Source organism: Channa argus, chromosome 22, assembly GCF_033026475.1.
Source record: "Channa argus isolate prfri chromosome 22, Channa argus male v1.0, whole genome shotgun sequence".
In the NCBI taxonomy this organism is placed as follows: Eukaryota; Metazoa; Chordata; class Actinopteri; order Anabantiformes; family Channidae; genus Channa; species Channa argus.
Window position 1 is genome coordinate 13,185,856 of NC_090218.1, and position 26,315 is coordinate 13,212,170.

Here is a 26,315-nt window from a genome sequence, read left to right on the forward strand (position 1 = left end):
CATGTTGTGTCTCTGTTGTTCTTTTTTCTGCTTTTGTCATTTTATGTTTCATTGTTGTTGATTTGCAGCTCTGTGATTGTTCGGTGTCTCTTCGTGGTCATTTAGCATCTATTTTATTCAAGTTGTGTGTTTGTCATAATTTTGAGTCACTTTTTGTCTCTGCCATCGTTTCTCTTTGCAATCATTTTGTGTCTATTTTTACTTTTTTGTTTCTTTATGGTTGTTATGCATTTTAGCAGAGCCCTGTGACTTTCACACCACAGACTCCCAGGTCCAGGGGCCCCTGAACCCCCGCCCACTTAAGGAGTCCATCCTTGGTTGCAGTGAACCCTTCTCATGTCCGATGCAGAGAGTCACTTCTCCTTACACATGAATCACTTTCTGTCTTGGTAACATTTAATGCTTCGTGTTGTCATGTTGCTGGAGACCCCGAGTTGCGCAACGTGATCCGCAGCGCTGCACACGCACAGCACGCACACAAACGATCCTGCCTTTGCGGAAGCCAGAGGAACCGAGGCGGCGCTAAATTAAATTAGCATACTAACTAGTTAGCTGTGCGCCGATGTGGATGGACGGGTGACCGGAGCTGCCCGCAAAACACCTTTTTAAAGTCAAGACATCACCGGCTCCAGCCTCATTTTGTTGGGATCTCCTGCCGTCCTCCTGCCGAGGAGATGGGGGACAAGGCGGGCACCAGGTAAGAGTGCTCGGCTCCAGCGGCTAAGAGCTAGTTAGCATCCGCTCTCACGCAGTTCGCTAATGCTAGCCGAGCAGCGGCTGGCCCGGGCGGGGGAGTTTTTCCTCAGCCTGTGCTGCAGAGATTTTCACGGTTTATAAGAAAACCCTGACACAAAATTCGTTGAGCGCTCACTCAGCTGGCCCTTGAACCCTTTAGAAATGATTCTCATCCGCGGTGGACGAACTTAGCTCAGCAGGGTGGGGTTAGCTAACCGCGTCTCTGGTGGACAGGACGGTGCCCCAGCCTCCCTTCAGAAATCTCTAATTCGGTCACTCGTCGGTTCTCCTCGTCCACAAAAAACACAGCATTTGCAAGGACAGCACATACAGCTGTAGTAGATGAATTATAAAACACATCGTGGTGTTGTAGATGGGATTTCCCTTTGTGCTTTTTCGGCAAAATAACACCGTAGTCGGCTACTTCGACCCGTGGAAATCTACCGTTAAAGTCGCGGTTGTGTTGATGTGCAGTGCCGCCTGGTAAACAGTATGAATGCCGATAATAAGGGACGGCGTAAAGGATTCATGGAGTGTCGATGATGCGTGGATTTGTGTTATATTCTGTTGGCTACCGAAGACTGGATTCCAACTCGGAGCTTTTCATACGGAGTTTGTTGCAGGGTTACTCGGTTCGGCTAATTTCTGCTGTGTGTTTACCGCAGGCTCCTGCTAATTAGCTGTAAATGTGTTTTGATGCGTGTGACGGGTTTTCTCTGAAATGCACTTCACCGTGTTTGCTTTAGATGCTCGTTAAAAAGCGAAAGGAGCAAGAAAACTGCGGAAACGCCTCTGACTCGGTTTGTTTGTGGCCGATGAAGATGCGGCGCTGACACTGAACACAAACCGGTTTTCAGGGTGGCACGTTTTGTGTGTTTACTGCCTTTAACGGGCTTTGCGCTATTGTGTCCATGCACTTCAGGGATCTGTTTTTGTCTGTCTTCTTAATCCAGTCCGATAAAAATATTGTTTTGATAGTAACCTACATGTTGATCAGATATGGTTTGCTATGATCTCTATGGAAACGCAGTTTTCGTGTGAACTGATTCATGTTTTCAGAGTATGTCAATGTTCGTCAGTAAAGAATCATAATTATAATCTGACAGGTGTTAGCAGTGTTTTAACTTTGTCACAGAGTTGCAAGAAATAAAGAAATTTTGAACATTTTTATTCAGAAATGGCAACGTTTGCTTCTTCATAGAATTGAGGAAACTTCTCTGTATTTGTCTCACTGTATACCACTGCAGGAAACTGCTGGACTTAAGTAAAGAAACTGCTTCTCCTTACAGTGAAATGGCAAAAAGAGTTTTTTTAAACTCAGCATAATATTTAGTGCACATGCAGCTGCTACAAATGTTCCTTTGTCATCAGAAGTAACATGACAGTGTGTATAAAAACATGTACGTTTGCATCCCCCTTGATTAAAGTCTCTTGGAATTTTAATGTGTAAATTGTGGTGTCTTATGTTTAAAACAGATTTAACACTTAGTGCTTGATAAATAACACCAGGTGTGTTAATTTGTGTTTGCACTTTAAAATTATAAGTGGGTAAATCTCCAGGGGCAGGTTGTAGTAGCTTGCGTAGAGCAGCAAAAACACTGGAATTAGGAAAATGGCTTTCAGGCGAGCGAAAAATGAAAATGGTAAAGTATCATTAAGCTGAAAGGGATGTGAAAATATCTCAGAGTTTAGAGATAATGGTACCAATTGCGAAGACCATAATCCAGAAACGGAAGTAATGTGGACACACTATAACTCTTCCACAAAGTGGAAGACCAAGAAAAGTAACAGAAAGAGTTGCTTGCGAACTTGCTCGAGAGCTGGATAACAATCAAAAACAAACAGCAGGGGACCTGACAAGTGGAATAAAAGTCCACATCTGCACAGTAAAGTGTAGTTTGCACAAATCCGGATGGTTTGTGAGAAAAGCTCACAGGAAGTCATTGCTTACTTCTAAACATACGGGTTAGGGGATGGATACGGGGCTTTGTGAGAGGTGTTGCTTACGGTGATGTATGCAGAGATCCTCATGTGCAAATGTGCAGTTCACTATTGTGCTTTTACAGGTTATTTGATCCAACAACAGACAGTGCTTTAAATAAAACATTTTAAAGTGTGTAGTGTGCATGTGTTTTCATGCACATTGTACTTTTAATAAAATGCAGACTCTCAGCTCTGATCTGAGGCTGTTTAGATCCACATGCAGAGACAAATCACTGGACATTTTCAGGGCTTACATACGTTAAAATGTGGCTACTTTTACAATTCCCCACTAAGTTTGATGACATTCACCGACAGCCGTCCCAGCTCTACACACATCTGTCTTAACTTTCCTGTGGGTCTTTCCATGTTTTACCCCCAGTTCCTTCCTGTTAGGAAACAGGCGGGATACTGGGAGGAAAGGAAATAAGCAACACAAACGTCATTCAGACTGGAGCTGATATCTGCCCTCTGGTCCAGATGAACCTTTGTGGAACATTTATTGACTTCACACTTAGTGGCAGATCAGCTACAGATAGCAGAATATATTTTATCAACAGGTCGACCTGCTGCGTGTTAACTGATAACTTGTTGCCCTGACAGAACTGGATTGTGAGGCACCGGGGCAAAATTCAGGGAATCCTGTATAATAGTTGTAGATTCATCACCAACTTTTGATTAAAATTTTCCACGGCAAAACATAACGGCCAGAGATGCTCATCAATTTTTTGATGTAGTGATGGAGAAGATCAAACCCTGTCCCTGTGTTCAATCGACACAGCTGATTCCTATTTTTAAAGGTTCCAAAATAATTCACCAGTGATTAAAATAGATGTTATGTTAAAAGATGGCCCAAAAAGGAACAACAGTTAGATTGTTGTTCTTTGAATGACTCTGTAATAAACTTTGCAAGACGAAGGTGGAGAATTTAATGAATGCTTTGTACTCTATTAACTGTTAGCATTAATTATAAGCTCATTAAATAATGACTGCAATGATTTCAAACACAGTGACATTCACAGACTCCTGAACAACAACGCAGACACATCTCAGGCACCGCTGGTAAACTGCTGGTCTGAGGTCTGGGTGTGGTGACACACTAACTCAGAATCTCTCTAGTATTTTAGGAACGGCACTTTGTGTGAAGTGGTTCTGTGGCATTTTTCCTTTTTGCAGTTTTTCTTTGACAAAGACACATTTTACAAAATGTGCTTATTTAAATAATCTACATTTATCTGACAGCCGTTTCCCACTGCAAAAACCTAAAGCAGCCGTAATGAAAAGATGGAGTTTTATTATTGTTTATTGACTAACAATGCAGGTTAGTGCTTCAACTACCTATTACAGTAATGGTACATTCAGAATTCACTGAACGAAATGTGCCTTTAACACTGTGCAGCTGGTTTCAGTGCAGCCAACACATCAGCGTGTGAGCGCTGTGACCGTCCGTCACAAGTGGGTTTGGAGGAAACGGGTAGTTTAATAAATGTGTTGACTCACCACACAGACCCTGTTGACAGAATAAGTGTTGCTGGTTGACATCTTTACTCAAGCTACAACTAATTTTGCTTTTCTGTTTGGTGTTTTTCTCCATTTCTTGTTATATATATTTTTTTAGGCTGTAGTTGATCCTGCTGTATTTGATAAACTGATTTTGGTTGGTGGGCTGCTGTCTACTGTACGAGTATCACTCAAAGGGTTATTCGGTTCGGCTAATTTCTCATTTCGACACTTGCCGTCGAACACCCTGCAGTGTGACTAATAAAACACTACGATGACCGTGCTAAAACAGTACATTGTGCAGATTATTGGAGTAAGGAAGTAACTGTTGCAGCTGCAATTCAATTAGCTTCAAGTCCCAGGGTGGTTTCTATACAGTTGTTGCAGTTGTATTTCAACTTATATTCGTATTATATTTGTACTGTTTGGCATGGTTAGTATTCCTGTTGAGGTAGGGGCAGCTGTAGTTCAGTCGTCCACGAACCACAGGGTCAGTGGTTCGATCCTGGTCAAAGTATCTATGGGCAAGACAACCCCTGAACCCCTAACAGCCCATTCCCATCCCCAGCTGTGCAGTGCCGGTCGAAGCCCAGTAGAAATTGGGGAGGGTTGCATCAGGAAGGGCATCCGGCGTAAAAACTGTGCCAAATCAACATGCGGACAATGATCCGCTGTGGCGACACTGAACTCACGGGATAAACCGAAAGGACCAAAAAAAAAAAGTATTCCTGTTGAGGTCCAATTTAACTACTCTTCTTCCCAATTTGCAGCTGTAGTGTGAGTAGCTGTTACTTAAAGTGAAGCTGGTGAGTTCAGTCTGATCAGGAAGGACAGGAAGGATGAGCTGACCTACCAAAATAAGAGTCACATTACAAGGAAGTGGAATTTGCCTGTAACTCAACTCTGAACCTACAGAGACTTAAACCGGTGTTCAAACTGACTGTGAGGGAACTTATAGGCACCTGGTGGACACTTTGATGGGAGGGTTTGTAGGAAGCTCCGAAACAAACTGAGTGGTGTAACAGCTACAGGGGAAGTGCAGTGAGGAACTTGTCCTGCAAGCATGAGGAAGTCCTGTCTTCTTGAATTCAGACTTTTGAAATCAAGATTACAGTGTGACATTTAGCCTGGTTTAATGTTTGGCTAATAGCTGGGCTACAGCTTGAATCAGCATGAAACAGTGCTGCTCTCACTAAGAGGAAAGGCGTGGTTACCTCAGTATAAGAGGTGTTTTTTTGTGTTTCCTGCCACTTTGATCTGTCATGAGGCTTTGTGCGAAGGTTGTTTCCACTATTATAATCTCACAAAGTAATTTTATTTTTTTTTTAGTTTTGGACAGAAAATGATTCTGCCTGTTTTTTATAATCAATTATTTGACAGCAAAAATAAACTGGCTCCAGCCGCTCTAAGGTAAAAACATGAAAGGATGCTACTTGTTGTTGTTTTATATTCTATTAAAGTGACACCTATTTTTATAGGAATATGACAATTAATTTTAAATTAATTTTTTCATACACACCAAACTACCTGCGACGGGCTCTGCAGGCTCAGATTGCTGCAGTAACACTAAGCAGGAGTGTGACACAGGACTTCTGCCCAGCACAGCCAGCATTGTCCCAGTGCCCTGATTTTACCAGTACAAGCAGATTTGAGCATCAGTATTCAGTGATCCTTAATAAACTCATCAGAGAAAAAAGGACTAACTTTTCAGTTAAGACACATTCAGTGCAGTCGTAAGCTTTTCCTCACAGTAAACCTGAGTTCATATATCATATGTAGTTGTGTATATAATGAAATTATCTGATAAGTGCTTTGCAGTCTACAAACTTTACTATTGCAAATACCTTTTAGCAGCATAAAAACATAGTTCTGGTTCCTGTTCTAAAATTTCTGCCAACTTTTTTATAGCGCGTTTGAATCTTGGTTGTAAGTAAATTGTGCCTGTTTATTCACTCTGAAACGCTAAATGTGAATATTCTCACACGTATAGTGCATATTACAGTAGTTGGTTTAAAGTTGGATTTGTGCTCGCTGCAGAACGTGTCGCAAAACCCTGCACGCTCAGCAATTACATCATACGTCCATAATAAGAAAAGTAACGTGTTTCTAAACACCCGAAACAGCATGAAGGCAAATAGAACTAATGTGTTTACATGGTGAAACTGTGAAGTTTGCTGTCTTCTTCTGCAGCAGCCTCCTGTGAGCTGCTGTAGATTTGTTTTCAGCGTCGACTACAGTGTCAGAGGGCAACAACATGAACTAGAGTGGTGCTTGTGTGAGTACGAACACACTGATTATAGGGGATGGAGCGACTGATCCACCCTCTATCACAGCCACAAGCGATAGCTGCTGTTTAGCTTTTGCATCATTGGCAAGTTTTTTTTTTTTAAAGTACCATGTAGGACAAGGACTGATCCCTCTTCTGATAGATACAATATATAAAACAGCACCTGTGAAGTGATGTGGCAGGTGGAAGGTATAGTTTGCTTGCCGGCTTCATCTGTCCAGCATTTTTATAGTGGTCTCAGTACAGCAGTTTTCCTACTCGTACAGTTTTGGAGACTTTACACTGAACTCCATTTGCAGACAAAGTCAACTGGAGCCAAAGACGATGTGATGAAAAATGCGTGCAGAAAAAAACGTATCATCAGAAAATTGTCTGAAATTTAAGTCTTTCTACATTTACTATGTTATTAGTTAAAATAATGCTGTGAATGATCCTGCACTTGTTTGTTAGTTTAACATATATGAATAGATGGTCAGAGGTTTACTGTTGAATCATGTTTCATCTTTCATGTGCACACGCAGTGGGAGAGTGTGTTTGTAACTTTGTGTAATGTAAAAATGAGAAACTATATTATATTAATAGATTTCGGCAACGGTACTGGCAGTGTGCTGTCAGGGTCCTTTTTCTGTGTTGTAGCATTATTAGTCATAATTGCCTTCTCACACGTTTTCTAGCTGTGTGAGAAACCGGACGTGTGGCTGCAGCTTTGCTTCACGCTAATGTAAATCATCTGGAGAAGAACTGAATGGGTGAATGCAGACAAACAGGTTATTATCCCAGACGGAGATGAACCAGTTAAAACGATTCCATAAGATACAAAACAGCGGGTTCTTGCCCAGACACGTAGCTCCTGCCTCACTCCATGTTCAGGTGATGTCCTTGCTGCCTCAGGGAGACCAGAGTTCGCTCGTCCCTGCGGACTCTCCTGCTGCAGGTGGATCAGCTCCATGCTTACTGACGTTATGGAAGCAGCCAGCTGAACATTAAAAAGCATGTCTACGTGCAGCCGGCTGTTTCCTTATCTAGCTTATTCCCACAGCGGCCAGCTCAACCTTGAACGGCGCTGATGTTTGGTGGGAAATGTGGACGTAAAGGAGGTTGTGCTGCTGTTTGTGCACACACGCAAGCGTCTGATGCTCATGTCAGGAGTTAAAGATAAAAAACTGACCACCGTCGCGTTTCAGTGTCAAACTCTGAGCAATCTCAGTGGAATGAAATGATTCCAGTGGCTGAATACAGAAAAGTAACTCTTTAAGTAAATGTTTAACTCTCTTTTCTTGCAGAAACGGAAAGAGCCAGTCTGTTCCAGCTTAGTCAGTGTGCGAAGATTATGCTGACAAACAAAACATTGAACAAAACAGAAAGTACATAAAGCTTCAGCCAAAACTAACCAAGAAAATAATCTTTGCATTAATGAAACAAATTAATACTTAAGTGTTTCCTCTGCCCATTGAAAACTTGCGTATTTTAAAATTTAGAGGCATAATTTACATTTTAAATAATTTGTCAAAAGCTAATTTCTATCCGTAGTTGATGTTTTAAAACTTCACTTATAGAAAGAACAAAATACATAGATTTGTAAAATGATACAAAGACATGGAGCATTAACAATAATGATTAGTAATGTTTAATAAAACATATTTTTGTTTCCACAAATCTTCAAAAGACGTGTGGATTTTCAAACACTTTAGACACAAGTAATAAGTTAATCAACATTTTAGATTTGCAACCAAAGATGAGTTGGTTGGACCCACAGTATGACATAAAATGAAATCCCTGAAATAACCGTGAAGACATTTACAGGAAGGTTTTCAACCACGTACAAGTTTCTCCAAAAACTTTTTTTGATGATCGTAGTCTTTGCGCCTTTATTGAGTAAACTCTGCAGTAGGGATGAAGCAGTCTTTCTATTTCTGTGAACAACGTTCGGTGTGCTGGTCTTGGTCCTTTGGTTAGTGTTGGTACCTGATTCTGGTCTTTGGATAAAACTGAACTGCAAAGTGTGTTGGAGCCATGCTGATTTGGACCAGAGCAAACATACTGTAGGTTTGAAAATGCTCTGCTGGAAACTTGAGGCAGAACCACATTTCTAACAGGTGAACAATGGCTGCAGGTTGATTTACTGGAACAAGACTCTGACTAATACATAAAATCCAACCGAGGGTCATCATAACTCAAGCTTCTGTGGGAAAAACAACTGGCATCTTTAAGCTTTGTGTAAAACCCTAAACATGATAGTTTTCTGTGTGTGAGACACAGTGAAAATATTTTGTGTTGACCTCTATGACCTCTGCACTTCCGCAATAAACAAACCTTCATCACCAAAACTGAGGCTGAACCAAAACCTGTGGATCAGTTTTAATTTCTCCTTTGAGGTGATCTAAATATAACTGGTGTGTAGAGGATCAGCCGCTCTGACAGGAAGCAGGAACTGCTGCTCTGCTGTAAACACTTTCCAGCTCTGTGTCACTTCACACTGGCAGAACCCAGATGTCTTGAGTTTGTCCTCAACAGCTTCAGGCTCAAATGTGAGACATGAGGAGGATAAAACTGCTGTTTTTTTGTCACTTCCTGTTTGTGTGTTTTGGCATCAGGTGGAGGAAGTGAACATTTCGCACGAACACTGAGAGCCCCAGACCTGGTCCTGGACTCTAATCATCAGTGAGCTCTAGGTCTGCATGATATGAGGACAACCTGTGACCATGTGACTGGCAAAAAGTTGAACCGTGCATATTAACTCAACATCCTTCATGCTGGGGGGGGCAAAACATTTCAGGCTCCTCTTTTGCAATGTGTTTATTGCACATTTTCATGTTGCGATGACTATGAAAATAAGAGCTGTTGATCAGCACTACCGACCTCTGAGCTTCTCTACCCGGCTCCTGATGAGTGAACACAATTCAGAAATTAAAGCAACTTATTCTAATTTCATCATTGATTTATTAATCTGCCTGGGTCTTTCTGTATTTTCTGATTAATCATTAACTGCTTGAATTTCACTTAGACAGATGGGCATGTGTAAAAATTGCATGTTTCATTCAAACAGTAGGCAGCCATATTGTTCTTGCCTACAGGCAAATGTCCTTCCCCAGACACAGTCTGAATGGTGGTTGATGCACTGATGCAAACAAGGTCCAGTGTAAGTCAGCAGCGAAGATGACAACTCTGTCAGGGTGTGGTCACTGTTTCATCACTTCCCGTGTGGTCGTTCGGACGAACTTTGAGTTTTACGCTCTGCCATGTTTGGACACAGCCATTGTGCTGGTCCTTAATGATGGGGGATCATCTGTGTGTTTGTCGTTTCTGTAGTGAGTTGTTGAGTGTGGTGGTTGTGTTGCCATGTTTCCATGAAAACAAAGTCAGCAGCAGCTCTTCAGTTTGGGGATGTGTAGTCTGTCCAATCTACAGAAGACCCTGCTGGAAGTTTTTGAGATGTCGCTACTAAATTAAGAGTCAAACTAAAATGAAAACTAACACAAACTATTTGTCTAATTTAAACACTTCAAAGTGTGAAGACGAGCTTTGCGTGACAGATACAGTTAATAAGAATAAAGACCGAAACCACCGTCCTTAAAAATGAACAGGAGAGTAATCTGATTACTGATCTGCTGCATGAACACAGCTCTGCAAATAACCTCCTGACCACATCTTTGTGCTTTTATCTGAGTTGCAGCCTCATGATTTGGTTATTACATATTTGCATTAATGAGTAAATGTAGTGGCCTTTTGTATATGAGAGATGTTACTTTGTTTTTCCCGTGCATCTAATCTAATCTAAAAAACAGTGGCTTTTGACTGCACTTAGAAAATGGACAAAAAAAGTGAAGTCATGTTGCAGGTGTATAGTTTAATAAAGGTACAGGAGCCTGGGAGTTGCAAAGGTTAGACAGCCAGTGTTGTCAGGTTCAGTGAAATATTTATTAACAGAGACTGAGTCACTACCAACAGTGGAAAATGTCATTTCTGTGTATCATGTTTCAAAATCTTCCACAAGTTTCCTGTGAACTTGTGGATAATTATTAATGCAAACCAACCTAAAACTCTAACCAGCATCGGGTCTTTTCAAGCTGAAAACCTCCACCTGCCCACAGAAAAGCTATGTAGTGACATCCCATAATAACTTGTCATTTTGACTCGGGGTTTTCTCTCAAACCACTTCCCTCCTGAGTTTCCTGCTGTGTTGAAATGAACAGCAGCCTTGTTTGAAACTGATCTATTTCCTTATCTATTATTTTGATGAGAAAGGAAATTTTCACTTTCAGATATCCCAACTTTGAAACATGTTCAATGTTTGTTTTGTTGTTGTGTTGAGTTTAAGCATATTATTTAAGCATAAAAACGTGTTGCTCTCTTTTTCTTCCTGTGCTCTCTCTTCTCCCTGTGCTTCCTCTTTCTGAATTTCTCAGAGTTTTTAAGAAGTCGAGCCCCAACTGTAAGGTGAGTTTATTCATTCTGCAACAAGATCTAAATGGTAAATGGCCACTTGTATAGCGTTTTTATCCAAAGCGCTTTACAATGCTGATTTCCATTCACACACTCGCACACGATGGCACCGGCTGCAATGCAAGGTGCTCACCTGACCCACTGGGAGCAACTTGGGGTTCAGGTCTTGCCACTTTGATATGTAGCGGGGAACCGGGATCGAACCACTGACCCTGTGGGGCACTGGGGCAGCTGTAGCTCAGTTAGTAAGGCAGTAATCTACAGCTGAGCACCTTGCAAGGCAGCCACTGCCATCGGTGTGTGTGTGTGTGTGCGCGCGTGTGTGAATATTGATTGCTATTGTAAAGTGCTTTGGATAAAAGCACTATATAAGTGGCCATTTACATATTTACAAGATCTAAAAACCCCTTTTCTCAGAAGCAGAAATAAAGATTAGAAATAGAATAATAATAATGATAAGAGTGACCAGTGAATGTAAATTGTCAAAACAGTCTGTGGGATCTTTTCTGTGTGACCTAAATTTTGTTATGATGACTACTAATTGTCTAATTGTGGCAACAGTATCTATTGCCAATTAGTAAATCCATGCAGCACCCTGCTGCTTATCAATATGTAGTTTTATGAATTATTAGCAATTATTGCTGCTCTTAGATTGGTAGCACTTTGTTTGGAACCAGTTGGTTCCAATTCTGATCACAGAATTTCAGAACCATTGCCCCAGTTTAAGTATCAATAAAACACTGATGGTGCATTTCAACCTAATACGTCCTGCATCAAAAGGCCTAATCCAATTACAGAAGTAAAAAAAGTGCTTTAGTATAAAAAGTAAAACTCTTATTATTTTATTTTTTTCTTCTTCTTCTTATTATTATTATTACGTTTACTGAAGGTACAAGTTATTCCAGAGTGTTTTTAGTACTGTCAGTGCTGTAAACTATATCCTGTGTCTGTCTACATCTCAACTCTTAAGTCCCTTAACTATGCAAATAATGAACCATCATTTGGATTATTATTATTATTATCTGTTAACTATATTCTAAAATGTATTTTTAGTTGTTTTTGTTTTAGCTCTGCAGCTGTACAAGCAAATCACACAAAAGCATAAAAACAAAATAACACACATTTCAAATGAAAAACAAATCTCACAAATTGTACAAATAATTACGTTTTGATAACTACAGTATTTTTTTTATTTTATTAATTCAAATGTTGTTTTTCTGAATTGTCTCATAATCATAGTTTTGTTGTGTAGGTCTGGTTATTGGTTATGTCTGAATTTAAAAATAAAACACTTAACACAAATAAAATAAAAAATGAAAACTAATCTGTGGGCGTCTGTGTTTGATCTGTGCAGCTGACAGTTTACCTGGGAAAAAGAGACTTTGTGGATCACCTGGACCATGTAGATCCAGTAGGTGAGTCAGCACATCTGGAGCTTTGTTTATTAACAGGCAAACTATTACTGAGTGCATCCTTCCCTTTTTTTAGTTTATTTATGCTGAAGTTTACAAACTACAACCAAAAAGCAAAACATTTTCAGTTTCAAATTTCTAGATATTCAGCGTCTGCTGTCGTCTGTTTTTGTCTTTTCTGTCACACGTTATAGAATTTATATTACAGATGCTGTAGCATTGTTCATGCATGAAGATGGTGGTAATGACTAAAGATTAAGCTACTCAAACTGTGTGTGTGAACCAAATCGGTAAAAGTCCATCTGTAGAGTTTTGTGGCTAAACTTTTAGCTCTTTAAAATGCAGCAGAAACAGTGAAGTGATTTTAGTGGATGTAGTTTTGTAATGACATGGTGGTTCGTCTTCCTTCCTGCTGACAGATGGAGTGATCCTTGTCGACCCAGAGTATCTGAAGGACAGGAAAGGTAAGACAGCTTCCTCCTCCGCTCTCAGCCTGTGCAGTCACATCTCCAGATTGTACGCATCTTGAAAGTATCAACGTTTTTAAATGACACCGTCCAGCTGTTCTTCTGTTTGCACTGTATCTATGGACGTATCGACAACTATTACTATAGAAAATTTAAACATGATGGTTCTCAGTCAAGTTCTGCACTTGTGAGGAGCTTGGTTTTTTTATGATGTTTAAACTCATTTGTAGATATTGATTTTCACAATAAATAAAAGATGATTCTCTGTGGAAGTGTCAGTCACACTAAAACTAAGTGTATTACGTCCGTGTGTGCACAGTTCTGCAAAATGACCAATAATGAAGAACTTGAGTTGGGCCCAAACGTATTTGATTGTGAAATCCCTAATGGAAAATAATGAGCTTTACAACATGTTAAGATGTTTAAAAGTGAACCGAAAAGCAAAATACATATGATTTGATAGAAAGGGTAAAATATTCCACAAAGTGCTAAAACAAATATCAATCAGAAATACAGTATAACTTGCAGATTGAAAATAACGTTTGTCTTTGTCTCTGTAGTTTTTGTCACGCTGACCTGTGCATTTCGTTACGGTCGTGAGGACCTGGATGTTCTGGGTCTGTCATTCAGGAAGGACCTTTACATCTCCACCTTCCAGGTTAGTGCCTGATACACCGAGGTCAGGTACTTGATTTCCATCTTTACACGCCCCTTTATCTTAATTCTTTTGAGATTTGCAGCCTTTTTTTCAATATGAAGATGATCTGTGATGATTTCACTAACAAAATGAATAATAATCATTCATCATCAATCATTAGTACTTTTAATTAAGTAGAGGATCAGCATTTTTATGATGTTCATGCCACCTGAGTGTACAGTCCTGGTAAAAAGTGTTTTCCTCCCCCTGTCAGGCCTTTCCTCCAGTGCCCGAGGAGCGAAAACCCAACAGCCGGTTGCAGGAGAGGCTACTGAAGAAACTGGGCCAGCATGCTCACCCCTTCTACTTCACTGTGAGTCACTTTGGATTTTCTTCATGTCGTCGTTTGTCTTCCCAAACCTTTCCAGAAACTCCACCTGCATTTCCATGACAGAAACCAGTTTGTAGAGTTAACTTGTTGTCTCACAAAATCCCTAATGCAGGGTAAGATGTTCAGATGGTCGAGGAGCTTTGGAGCCTTTTCTGCTGTAAGAACGTAACTGCACTAACAAACCAGTTGTCTGGGATTGTTTTTGTCTTCAGTGTGTGTGTTCGTGTGCGTGTGTGTGTGTGTGTGTGTGTGTGTGTGTTGGGTTTTTGAGTGATTACAAAAACCTCCTTGGAACTTAATTTAGACCTTGTTCATGGTCCCTTCTCCTTAAGGAAAATTCTTGCAGTAAAAACTCACATTAATTGACCAATTTAAGTATTTTTTAGACTCTGTTCCTTTCCCTACTTCCCATTTCTAGTTTGCATCCATTCAAACACAACATCAACACATGACTCTGTGTTGTTGTTGGCTTGTGAGAAGGCTCCGTCAGCTCTTCAGAAGTGGTGGAACACAAACAGGTTTTTGAAAAGAGGGACTTTTAGTTTATTTATGGCTCCATGGTTCCTGGAACCATTTGGTTGTTAACTTGGCTGGTGATGACGGTGTGTTAATACAAGCTTCACTGTGAAAAGAGTTGGTTTGAAGGATGACGTTTAAACCAAATTGCATGTAAAAACGTTCCCAACCCTCGAACCCTGAGTGCTGGGCTATGACAGCAACACCAACACCTGTGGACCAGTATTTTCTTAAATGGACATTGTAACAAGCACTTTACAGCAACATACACCTGCATGGTTTCCCTCACTTTCTGATTTATACTGCATTATGAAACTTACATGCTGGGTCTTATTTTTTTCTGTATAACTAAACTACTGCACAAATACTGTATAGTAGTTGTCTGATCTTGTCATAGTGTATCTAATCTGTTTTCCTGTTTTCAAAATGACCAGTAAATCTTTAATTCAGAAAGCATCACATTCCTCTGGAATGATGCTGACCTCAATGAACTCTTCAGAGAGCAAGAGAGGTCTTTTGGAAAGTGATAAACTCAACCAAAAATGTGTCCTGATGCAGGTTTTTCCTGTGTGGTGACACACTTCTCCATGCTATTTGTGGCATATCTCATTAGTCATAATCATACTTATCATTGAATCAATTAACACCATGATGCTGTCAGCTTGACCTCTCAGCTGCAGGTTTCAGTTCCACTGGATGTGCAGCAGATTGGCTGTTAATGTATGAACAGTAGACCCTTTACAGGTTTGCTAATAAATCTGCGTCACCAGCTTCGGTGAGAAACAAAATCCTCTTGGCCTTTGGCTGAAGATGTTACAGGATTAAAATCCCTGACCATGGAGGCTATGTTCAAATGGGACTTTTAAAAGTGGAAAGTTGAATCGTAGATCATAAATTCAGATGCTTGACCCCTTTTTTTTTTTTCTCTCTTTTTTTTTTTCTTTCTTTCTTCTGTCATTGCAGATTCCTCAGAACCTCCCATGTTCAGTCACTTTACAGCCCGGCCCAGAGGACACTGGGAAGGTAACTTCAGACAGATGAGTCTTTATTTCCCTGTCAAGACACACAAGTGAAAGTATTTTCATTTTCTGCTGCTTACGTTAATTCCGTCCTTTTCATCCTGTCACATTGTAACTCTGTGCACTATCCAGTAATTTTTAGAAGCTGCTCATGATTATAATTAATTAGATTCATGAATTTGTTGTGTGGTGTTGAGGTACCAAGTAGATTAAATGCAGTAAGTATGGATATTAAACAACGTTTAGTTTTTCCCCAAATTAAAAGTGGCCTTAGAAAGTAATCGGACTCGTTTGTCTCGATGAACTTGATATAATGTACGTTACCACAGTGCATATTCATCAGTATCATTCACAATAAAATCCTTCTCAACCGGACAGACAGCTGAAGTGGCCTGAAATCAGATTCCCACAGCTTTTGGAAAAAACCTTAATGATGCAGAATTTAATAGTACGTCCTCAGGTGTGTTTTGTGCTGAAATGTAGAAAACAATACCTGAACATAAAATATGAGTCTGTTCGGTGTTTTAGCAGAAAATCAGCCAGTTGGCATCTAACAAAGGTTTTTTTTTTTTTTCCCCTCTCCCTCTTTTTCAGGCCTGCGGAGTTGACTTTGAGATCAGAGCTTTCTGTGCCAAGTCGATAGAAGAGAAGATTCACAAGAGGTGAGTTCAGAAGGGTCCTGAGGATTTAAAGCTGTCAGGAGTTAAAATCACCTGTTGATCAGTGTTTGACCGTAGTGTACTGTACATTAACACTTCTAAGTTTATAACATGTTTGAAGTCGGTGGCAATTGTTGAAGAAAAGAAGAAAGCAAAGCTCTCTAGTAGGAAGAAGATGATTAGAAAGCCAATGAGATATGAGGCAGTCTGAAAAAAGTACCTATAAAATATGCTCAGTAATACTGTTATGCTATATCATAATACACTAGTGAGTTATTCTACAGCTTCCATTTTTCGACTACATTCAATAAGCACACAGTCAGAACTCTAAGAAAAGGAAAGGCAGACTAGTTTCTGCAGCCCACAGATCCATTACTCAGTGCAGCAACAATGTGCTTGGTGAAGAATGTGACTTGGACCCAGTTCCTGTGTCGCTGCTTACGCACTGTCAGACTTTGGCAAACACTCCTGTTACGTCATGAGGGATCAGGAAAACAGAGTGTTTGAAGGATCTGCTGCAGAGCTGTTGAGTAAGGCTTCATCTGGTTCTAGAAGCCGCCCTCCCCAAGAAAACCTCCTGTTTAAAACACCACTTTAAATGTTAAACCGCTGCATGGCAAAATATCTGATTCTTTAAATGATTAGTTAAGGGTTTATGCTTCTCATGCAAAGTTATTTTTGTCCCAGTTTCTTAGTTATCTGATTAGAGGGTTTAGTGACGAAAGCACACTTTACATTAAGATAGAGGTCTTCGTGTATCCACCCAGTTCTGAGAAACTGCAGATTCTGGTCAGCTAGTATGTTGTAACTTGCACTTTCACAGCAGGGCTCGAGCCCTAGGACTAAACAAAGTATGAAATGCTGTGTGGTATCTGAAGTTTAAGGAACTTTCAAAAGTTTCTTAAACTTCCTTAAACAGGGATGTTAGATATAGAGCGTTGGGTTTTTTTTTGTCTGTCAGTTATCAGAGGAACTATCAACTGAGTGCCCAAGGATCTGTAAGACCACTTTTGTATGGTCCGAGAAGCACAGGCTGTTCAGACCAGAGTTAGTTGCCAGTTCGTGTTTATGGAGGTTCAGCGCTGACGCGAGTTGTAGATTCTGTCCTGAAAACACGCTGGAAGAAACTCAAACCAAGTAGGTAATAAAGGCTGATAGTTATCAGAGCTTAAACAAAGTGTTTAATGTGCCGCAGGAACTCTGTGCGTCTGGTGATCAGGAAGGTTCAGTACGCTCCAGAGAAACCAGGTCCTCAGCCAATGGTGGAGACCACTCGCAGCTTCCTGATGTCAGACAGATCCCTGCACCTGGAGGCATCTCTGGACAAGGAGGTACAGCCAATGATAGTTGTGTACTTTTGCTACTGATACTTGAACAACGCAAAGCTGTATGTGCACTTTTGCATAATTAGCATTTGGATGTTTTGTTTAACTAGTACTTTAATTTGATTAAACATAGGAATCCTTCAAAGCTTTGTATAAATGCAAGTACCTTATAAGGAACTACATGGTACTAGTTTTGTTTGCTGTGGTTTGCTGTGTTTAGCTTTATTACCACGGAGAGCCCATCAGTGTCAATGTTCACGTCACCAACAACTCCACCAAGACCGTCAAGAGAGTCAAGATCTCAGGTTCGTCTCTGGAGTTTTTGTCTTTCCGTTTCTGTTCCTGTTTTTATTTATCTGACGTGTGGCCAGTAACTCTGCGTATGTCCCTCTGCAGTGCGTCAGTACGCAGACATCTGCCTCTTCAGTACTGCTCAGTACAAATGTCCGGTGGCCCAGCTCGAGGCCGAGTAAGTCTGAGCTCAACTCTCAGTTCCCAGGTTCTTTAAAAGATTCAACAGAGAAAAAAATGATTGAAATTGCTTCAAATGACACAAATTGCTTAAAGGTCACCTGAATAGAAACCTGTGTAGACGGTTACATTTTCATCTTATTTGGTTTCATGTATACACTAAAAATAAATTTCTATCTACATGTACATTTATATAATACATCAACTATTTAAAATTGAATTCAGTACATTTACACTAGTATATGTTTTAATGAGCCAAACTGGTTTTAAAACAATAATCACAGTAAAATAATTAGTATGTTTTAAAGTATCTGATCCTAAGCACTTTGACACCTTTGTGTTGTCTCCATAGTGACCAGGTGTCATCCAGCTCCACCTTCTGTAAGGTGTACACACTGACCCCGACACTCGACAAGAACCGGGAGAAGAGAGGACTCGCTCTGGATGGAAAACTCAAACATGAAGACACCAACCTGGCCTCCTCCACCATGTAACACGCACACTTTTGTCTTTCTGTAGTTGTCAGGACACTCCCAAGACCCCCTCCCCCAACTAGAACTCTAATCTAAATACTATGTGAGAGAAGTGTGAGGTATAAAACTCACCTGCTCCTCTTGTTGTATACAGTACACACAGATGTGTACAGATGAGTTGGTGCCACCACATGACCACGACTCTGTTTTGTTTTTCAGTGTGAAAGACGTCACCAACAAGGAGGTTCTTGGGATCCTGGTGTCCTACAGAGTCAAAGTGAAGCTGGTGGTCTCACGTGGAGGGTACGACACACACACATACACACACACTCACACTCTGGCTGAATCCAAATGTCTGGACCTGGGAACATTTGCGAGAAATCTATCCAGAGGAAAAAAGAAACTGTTTGTTTGTTATAAAATATGGAAAACAAAAAGGCATTTTAAAATTCCTTTTCATACAGAAATCTGGCATTTTCCATATCACTTTTTATTGATTGTTGACCCAGGAGTTAAAACCACAAGTGAACAAGTGCGTTGGAACATAAACCACAAATTACTTCTGATGACTTCTGGGTCACAACAACAGCAAAATTACAAACATTTTATGTTTGTTTTTTTTTGTTTTTGTTTTTTTGCTTTCTGTTTTCTATCATCAAAACAAACAACGTTTAAAACCAAACAGTTTTATCTTGAGGAAACACTGGCCACATGGTGCACAGACCCACATGATGCACACTGACCCTGTACACAAATCACAGCAAACGGAGCATCTGCCACTAAGCACCTTGTTTCTGGTGACAGTACCCAGATCTCTGTCCACTTTGGGGCCTCGAGCAGTTTTTGCAGAGTCTGCACAGGGGGCAGAATTCACCCGACTTTACTTTTTGAGGACACTTGATGTGTATGAGTGCAGTGAAGTTTGATTTTGCACAAACACAATATGCAGGCGCCTCCAAGAAAACAGCATTCGCTTCCACCTCCGTCATAACTCCAAAGGACATTAGAGAGCGTTTGTTGCGGTTTTGCAATTTGGCCGTTTTTCACGTTGTCAAAAGGCCGAAGCTCTGAATAACTCGTATCCCCCTGCCCTATTATGACGTATGAGGTCCGTGAGGATCCCAGAGCGTGGAGGTTTGATTCAGCCAGACACACACCCTCATGTCTCTCTCACTGTGTTGATGTCACTGTCCTCTCAGCCTCCTGCAAATATCATTAGCTAAGTCCACTCAACGGAACTGATGGCTGAGCTGCATCTCCATTAACTTCATGAACACAGAGAAATAAAAATGCACCATCTAAGTTCTAATTCTGTGGTTATTAAATGTGCAGTATGCTGCAGGAGTTTCAGGCACTAAAGATAAGTGAGGATCTGCCTTCATACAAAGTGCAGAAACGGTGGCACATTTCAGATTCCTGATGTGTGTTTGGGCCACTGTCAATGAATCAGACACCTTCCTGTCTGATTTTTGGACAAGACCCTAAAGAACCAAGTGCCTAAAACATTTGCATAGGACATGTGTGATGACCAGTTTAATCAGTTTGTACAGAAAAACCACAATATTTGTCACTTTTACTGTCAATGAAAAGCCATAATTCCTGTGAAGAAGGAACTTAACAGAGAGAAGATGTTGGTGCAGCTCAGCTTTGGCTTTTTGCTTCGTGCTCTTAACCTTTTGCTGTAGTTGCTCCTCACTGTGTTTGCTTCCACTGTAGGTTGTGGTGAATGTGTTGCTTCCTGCTTTTCATTTCATCTCCCGTCTGTGTTTTTTGGCTTTTTTTGTGGCTCTTCCCTCCTACCCCCAACTCTGTGTCCTTCCCCCAACTGCAGGCTGCTGCGAGGCATGTTGGAGAGGTAAATGTGACTGACAGCCTCCGTGTTCAAGAGTTTAAAACTGGTTTAAACTGGTTCCCTTCACTATGAAGTTTGTTTAAAGGAGGACCTGGGTTCAAGTGATTCTTTTTTTTGACCTGGTTTTAAGCTTAGTTAAAATCAGGCTTAACTTGAATTATGTCACAATTGTTTAAATAAAATATTAACTTTAACAGATATTAAAACCAGTTTCAATGAAGAATAGCTGTAATCAAATTGAGTTTGAACAAGAGGACTGATTTACGCAGGTGTCAAAACTTGTTTAAACATGAGACAGTTTGTTTCAAGTGGGTAAAGTTTAGTTTTAAAGTGTGTTTAAACGAGTTTGAATTGGTTTAAATGAGAGAAAAGGGGGAGGGTCAAGTTCTGATTTTAATTTAAAAAAAAATGATGGCTTAAAGTTAAATATTAATTTTAATTGATAACCTACTCTGAAACTTGTTAAGCTGGAATAATGAGATGATCACATTAGAGGCAGTGATATTTCTGATCTTAAGTGTATCTGTGAAGTTAATGTGTTTCATGTATCAGTGAAACTTCATAGATTGAATATAAAACAGATTTTTTTTAAATGTTTTGTTTTTATATCAGTAATTTGTCAATACAACAGATTGTGATAAACATAAAATCTTATTGCCGTGTTGGTTAAAGGACGTAGACTCAGAGGAGATTTCTTGTTTTTCAGAGACGTGTCTGTGGAGCTGCCCTTCATCTTAATGCATCCTAAACCTGTGGAGCCGCCGCTGTCCCGCCCACAGTCAGGTGAGTTCACACAGCCCCTACTAAGATTTAACAGATTGAAACCAGCAATGGCTACAAACTGTAACATTGGTAAATGTCCCCATGTAAATGTGCCAGTGTTGAGATGCCAATAAAACAAAAAGTCTTAATTTACTTTAAAATGGAGTAAACACTAAAACTACTTTATTTTCATCAGCATATATTTTTGCTTGAAAACAGTTGTAGGTTACTTGTCTGTTCATCCACTAATTGATTAATTGATTGTTCTACGGGTTTGACCTGTCAACACAGGACACACTGCTCCATAAGACTTCATGTAACTATCTGGCCTTTTCCATCCTTGTTTCTTCCTCACACACTAAATTGCCATGGAGACAAGACGCAGTTTCCATGGAAACAACTGTGTGACATTCTAATGTGTGTGTGTGTGTGTGTGTTCCAGCTGTTCCAGAGATGGACCCCCCCATCGACACCAATTTGATAGAATTCGAAACAAAGTGAGTATCAAGCTGTTGGGTCAAGTCTCCTCTTGACCCACCAACATGTTCCACTAATGGTCCTAAAACATAAAACAGAATCCACCTTAGATGTAGCTGTTACATCAAAGACTGATGACGTAGAAACACAACCCCGGGTCGTCCTGCTGGCTGAACTGATCACTGCCAGTTGGTCCCATGTTTGATGCTCTGAACCGGTGAAAACATAAGTCATTAGTGACAGTGAACAGCTAGCATCACTCTTCCGTGGACACATGGACACGTCTGACATCAGTGGGTCCCACTTGCTGCAGCAGAACATTGGCATTAGAGAGCAGTGACCACAGGAACATCCCAGGGTGTGTGCTTCTGTTTGTTTTATCCTCTTTCAAAGTAGCTGCTCATCTCTGTCCCAAAAAATATAGAGTTCAATCAAAGTCAAATGACTCAGAATGATCCTCTTTAGTTTACAGGATAATAAAACTGTGCTTGTTGCTTTGGACGGTATATGACCAAGTGATCAGTTCATCCAGCAGGTCACTCCAGATGTTGTTCTCCCACGGCGTTAGCTTCAGATGCTCTTGCTATTGGCTAAAATTTAGCATTTTGTGAAAAATGATGTGGTGATGTTTATTCTGAGCACTTCTGCCTGGTATCTGGCACTTAAAGCCCATTTCATTTCATTTCTCCAAATTTCTACACCCGAGGCAGCAATCACAAAGTCAGTGCCAGCTATGGACATGGAGTACGCTCCCATACGCTCTGTTAAATGCTAAACGGCTGCTTATACAGCGCTTTAATAAAAAGCACTTTGCAGTGTTGCTTCTCATTCACACAGACACACTCACACACCAATGGTTGTCCAGTTGCTCCCCTGACCCCCCTGGACCAACTTGGGGTTTAGTGTCTTGCACAAGGACACTTCGAAGCATAGCCAGGAGGCACCGGGAATCGATCCGCTGACCCTGTGGTCCGTGGACGACTTCCTTACCATGTGAGCTACTGGGGAACTAGAGCCGCTTTAAAACAAAACAAAGAAAAAAAACTAAATGTATCCTTTTAAATTACAGCGGCTCAACCCCCAGTTTGTCCTGCGTACATGTCAAAGTGTCCTTGGGCAGGACACTGGACCCCCTAAATATTTAAAAGCACTTCACAAACATATTTTTTTTATTTTTAAGCTAGATTTGCAGGTGAGTGTACTGCAGCTCATGGACACGACAGGTCCACAACCCAGGAGAGTTTGTCATTTCAGGACAACTTCCATTTGTGATCGTACAGTTTAAACCAGTGATGCTACTAGATCTGAATTTACACTCGTATTATTTGTAGATACTTCAAGTGCAGGTACTGCGTAACAGACTGCATCAGTGTCGGCAGTGCTGACACAGCTGCAGACCCGATCAGTGAGTGGAGATTGTTATTGTGCTGACACAATTTGACTCCTTCAATGTCCTCTGTGTTCTATCAGCAGCATTTCCCAGGATGACGACTTTGTGTTTGAAGACTTTGCCCGACTGAGGCTCAAAGGCGTTGTGGACGACAAGGACGAAGACTGCTAGGAGCCTGCCAACCTTACCATGCTAGCTTCAACACCACCGCGCGCACGCACACACACACACACGCACACGCACGCTCCTACACTTCATGTTACATTCCCTTGTGGAGGCGATGGATGAGGGCACGTATGGACGGAGGTCTCGCAAAGGCTCGGTTTTGTTCTTCCTCTCTAGCTTCAGCCATTCGTCACGCCGCCACTTTTTTTCTCCACCCTCTTCTTCATCCGTCTTCTCTGTTTTTCTTTTGCTGGAGGTTAGAAACTGCAGAAAACCTTCTGCAGGGCAGATGTTGACAGTCAAGAGTCAAAATCTCTGCTGTTTCTTCGTAGATGTAGGATGTTGGTTTGACACACAACACGGGGACGACTGGTTGAACAGCTGAAATAGGAAAAGATGTGTAGGAAGCTGAAGAGCAAAAGCAGCAGTACATCTCCTCTTTTACTTTGAAATGTTTTTCAATGTCGACCGTTTCGCGGCGATGACCATCGTCTTGTACAAACAGAATATATATTTGAAATATAGAAAAAAATAATCTTATACAAGCAGTTGAGATGTGTTCAGTGGTGATCACCGATTTTCTTCAACACTGTAGATGGTTTTCACATCATGGCTGCACAGCGAGGCGACACACACACACACACACACACACACACACACACACACAGTCTTACACTAGCGAGTGAAGTTCAGTTTCACCAGCATCCACTGTTCAGCCATGGTCACACTCAACTTGCAGCCCTTGTTGACCATTTTGTAAAATGTCTCTCACGTTCTGTCAGACGCACTTTTTAATTCCCGTCTTTTTTTAAGAACCATTCCAGCGTTGATGGAGTTGTTAGCAGTCATTTAAAACACTTTCCATCTTTTAAAATGTGGAAGAATGAGTTTGGAGGTGGTTTATATTTTTCTTACTGTCATCAAATTGTATAACCTTCCCCCCCCTACAAAAAAAAATTATAATAGAACCAAAGACGTAATTTTATGAGCTTTGAACAGTTGAAAAACACATTAGCTGGATCCAAGCACATAATGTGGCCTGAAACCGAAGCAGCCACTTCACCAACAGGGACAAATCTTCCGTCCCAATGTTTTTAAAGTAGAAGTTGTGATGATGAACTTACCCACTGGTTTTCTAACTCAAGATGTAAATCCTTAATGTGTAGTCGGGTCACATCGTGGTGTCGGTTGAAGTACCAACAAACCTGCGTCATGTAGGTACTTAAATATTAAAGCGTTTTTTGATACTGGTTTCTAATTTATCAGATGAAATTCACTGGTTCATAAAAGTAAAATTAAATGCAAAGGTTTTAAGCTGAATGGCACAGGTCAATATAAATATCAGGCTTTGAAAAAGGAACTAATTGATTCATTGATGTTTTTATACATATTTGTGACAGTAAGAAAACTTGAATATCACCTTTTGCATTTCATTTTTCTTGCTGCACAAGGTTTGAAGATGTTTTAAAATCAGGTTTATGTTACTCAGGCTCGTTTAGCTGGAGATCACACTTCAGTCAGGGAAGTTAGTTTATCACTGAAAATGAAAAGCTATAGTCAGGTAGTTTCATCCTGTGTTCTTTATCTATTTCCATGTTTTTGTTTTTTTTTAATTCTCTGGAGGAACCAAAGGATCAGGCTTGATCATTTGAGGAAAAGTTAAAATCTGTAAAATAAAATAAGTGTAATGTTCAAAAAATTTAATGTTCACAAAATTAAATGTTCTACAAGTCACTTTTTCCTTTTTTTTTTCTTCTAATGTAAAAATATTAATAAAACAAAAAAAATCTACAGGGATGTAGATGCCAAAAACAAAATGAGCACAAACTCTGATCACGCTGGAATAGTTTTTTAAAATTCTGATCGAACGAAACTGGACATTAAGTTCTGTTCTAAAACGGTCCGGTTTCTGGATCCATTTACACCTCACTGAAACATAAAGTGCTTTGAAAGGTGATGTTTAAAAGGGAGTCGAGCAGTAAATTCAGCTTCGGTTGTTTTTTTGTTGTTTTTAATAACTGATTATCTAAAAGTTGATGACCAGTTATAATCAGCTTGTTAAAGGGTAAAACTGGTGCTTTATCTGTTCATAATCTCACCTCCCTCAAATACACTTTCAACAAATGGACACAGGAGGTGTTTATCACACTGCATCTTGTAATTTAACGCTGTGGCTATAAGACAAAATTTCAAAAATAATTTAAATGTTTCCTTGTTAAAATATGAAGCCTTTTTTTCCTAGAAATGTTTTTGTAATATTAATAGATTCCAGTACAAATACAAAGAGTGTGTTTTTTTTGTTTGTTTGTTTGTTTTGTTTTGTTCTTTAACTAAATGTTAAACATAATAGTGCCATGAAAAGAAGATGTGAAAAAAACAAACTCAGCAGCACCAGTGTTGCCCTTCAAATCTGCCTCATCTTCATCATCCATATTTTAATTTAATTTTCTTCATTCGGGCTCAAACACACAGGAAGGACTTCAGCAGCTCAGCTGTTATCTTTTAGATCTTTTCTCTCTACGATCATTCTTAGTAGTTCAGGTTTTCCAACATTAGCGTGATAGTTGTCAAATGTCTCTTTTTATGAGTTTTGTGTTTATTCCCCCCAAAATACATTTCAAATGACACAAGCACTGCACTTTCATTGGACAAAACCACAGAGCTCCGGATGTTATTTTGTTTATTTCAGGAGAATGTTCTTGTTTTTGAACTAGTTTGGAGGCTTATTGCAGGTGTCGACCTACAAACTTTTTTTCTCAACTTAAAAACGGCCAAATTTCCTCCCTCCCTGAAGCTGCGACCCAGAAAGGAAGAAGCCGTCGACACGAAGCATGATTTTAATTTTTTGATTCACAATTTTAGTTTTCCAAGCAGTGCTGTGAATCGTACGAGCTGTGATTCTGTCCTTATTATGTCGTGCATATGTGGGGTAACTTTGCTAAGTGTTAAAATATTTTTGACAAGTGCCACGCCCCGGCCTGTGCGATGCTTACCATAATGTTTATAAAACAGGAGGTGAAAAGACAGAATTATGATTATTACGCTTCTGATTATTATTATTACTATGGTGACTTATTACTTCTACTGTATCATTGCGACCATGATTATTCTCATAATCATTTAAGAAGTCTATTATTTTTGCCATGTATTTTTTTTTATTTTGAGATTTTTATTTTGGTTTTCTTTTTAATATTAAAGGTGAAATGAACTAACAGATCCTGCAGTCATGTCGTGACTCTTCCGATTCTCTCACAAACTTCACTTTGCTTTGAAAGTCGTAATTATCAAAATGGACGCCGGTTGCTCCCGGTCAGTTGCAGCTGCGGTACATTCAGGAACACGTATTCAATGTTG

The 26,315-nt window shown here is 40.2% G+C and overlaps 1 protein-coding gene across 4 annotated transcripts; it reads left to right on the top strand.

The window, feature by feature from the left end:
• Nucleotides 1-350: 350 nt before the first annotated feature.
• On the top strand, nt 351-26,175 carry LOC137108270 (arrestin red cell). 4 transcript variants are annotated; one of them, XM_067492662.1, is made up of 17 exons: nt 351-697; nt 10,909-10,939; nt 12,300-12,360; nt 12,777-12,821; nt 13,385-13,482; nt 13,736-13,834; nt 15,332-15,391; nt 15,982-16,049; nt 17,242-17,377; nt 17,592-17,676; nt 17,768-17,840; nt 18,195-18,332; nt 18,535-18,618; nt 20,147-20,170; nt 20,874-20,950; nt 21,372-21,426; nt 22,877-26,175. In XM_067492662.1, exons 1-17 carry the CDS (start codon nt 675-677, stop codon nt 22,965-22,967), a joined length of 1,248 nt encoding a protein of 415 aa, XP_067348763.1. In that variant the 5' UTR covers nt 351-674; the 3' UTR covers nt 22,968-26,175. The 4 variants fall into 4 exon arrangements, with proteins under 4 accessions (XP_067348763.1, XP_067348764.1, XP_067348765.1 ...); XM_067492663.1 differs by having other exon boundaries at nt 22,880-26,175; XM_067492664.1 differs by lacking the exon at nt 20,147-20,170 and having other exon boundaries at nt 358-697.
• Nucleotides 26,176-26,315: the final 140 nt, after the last annotated feature.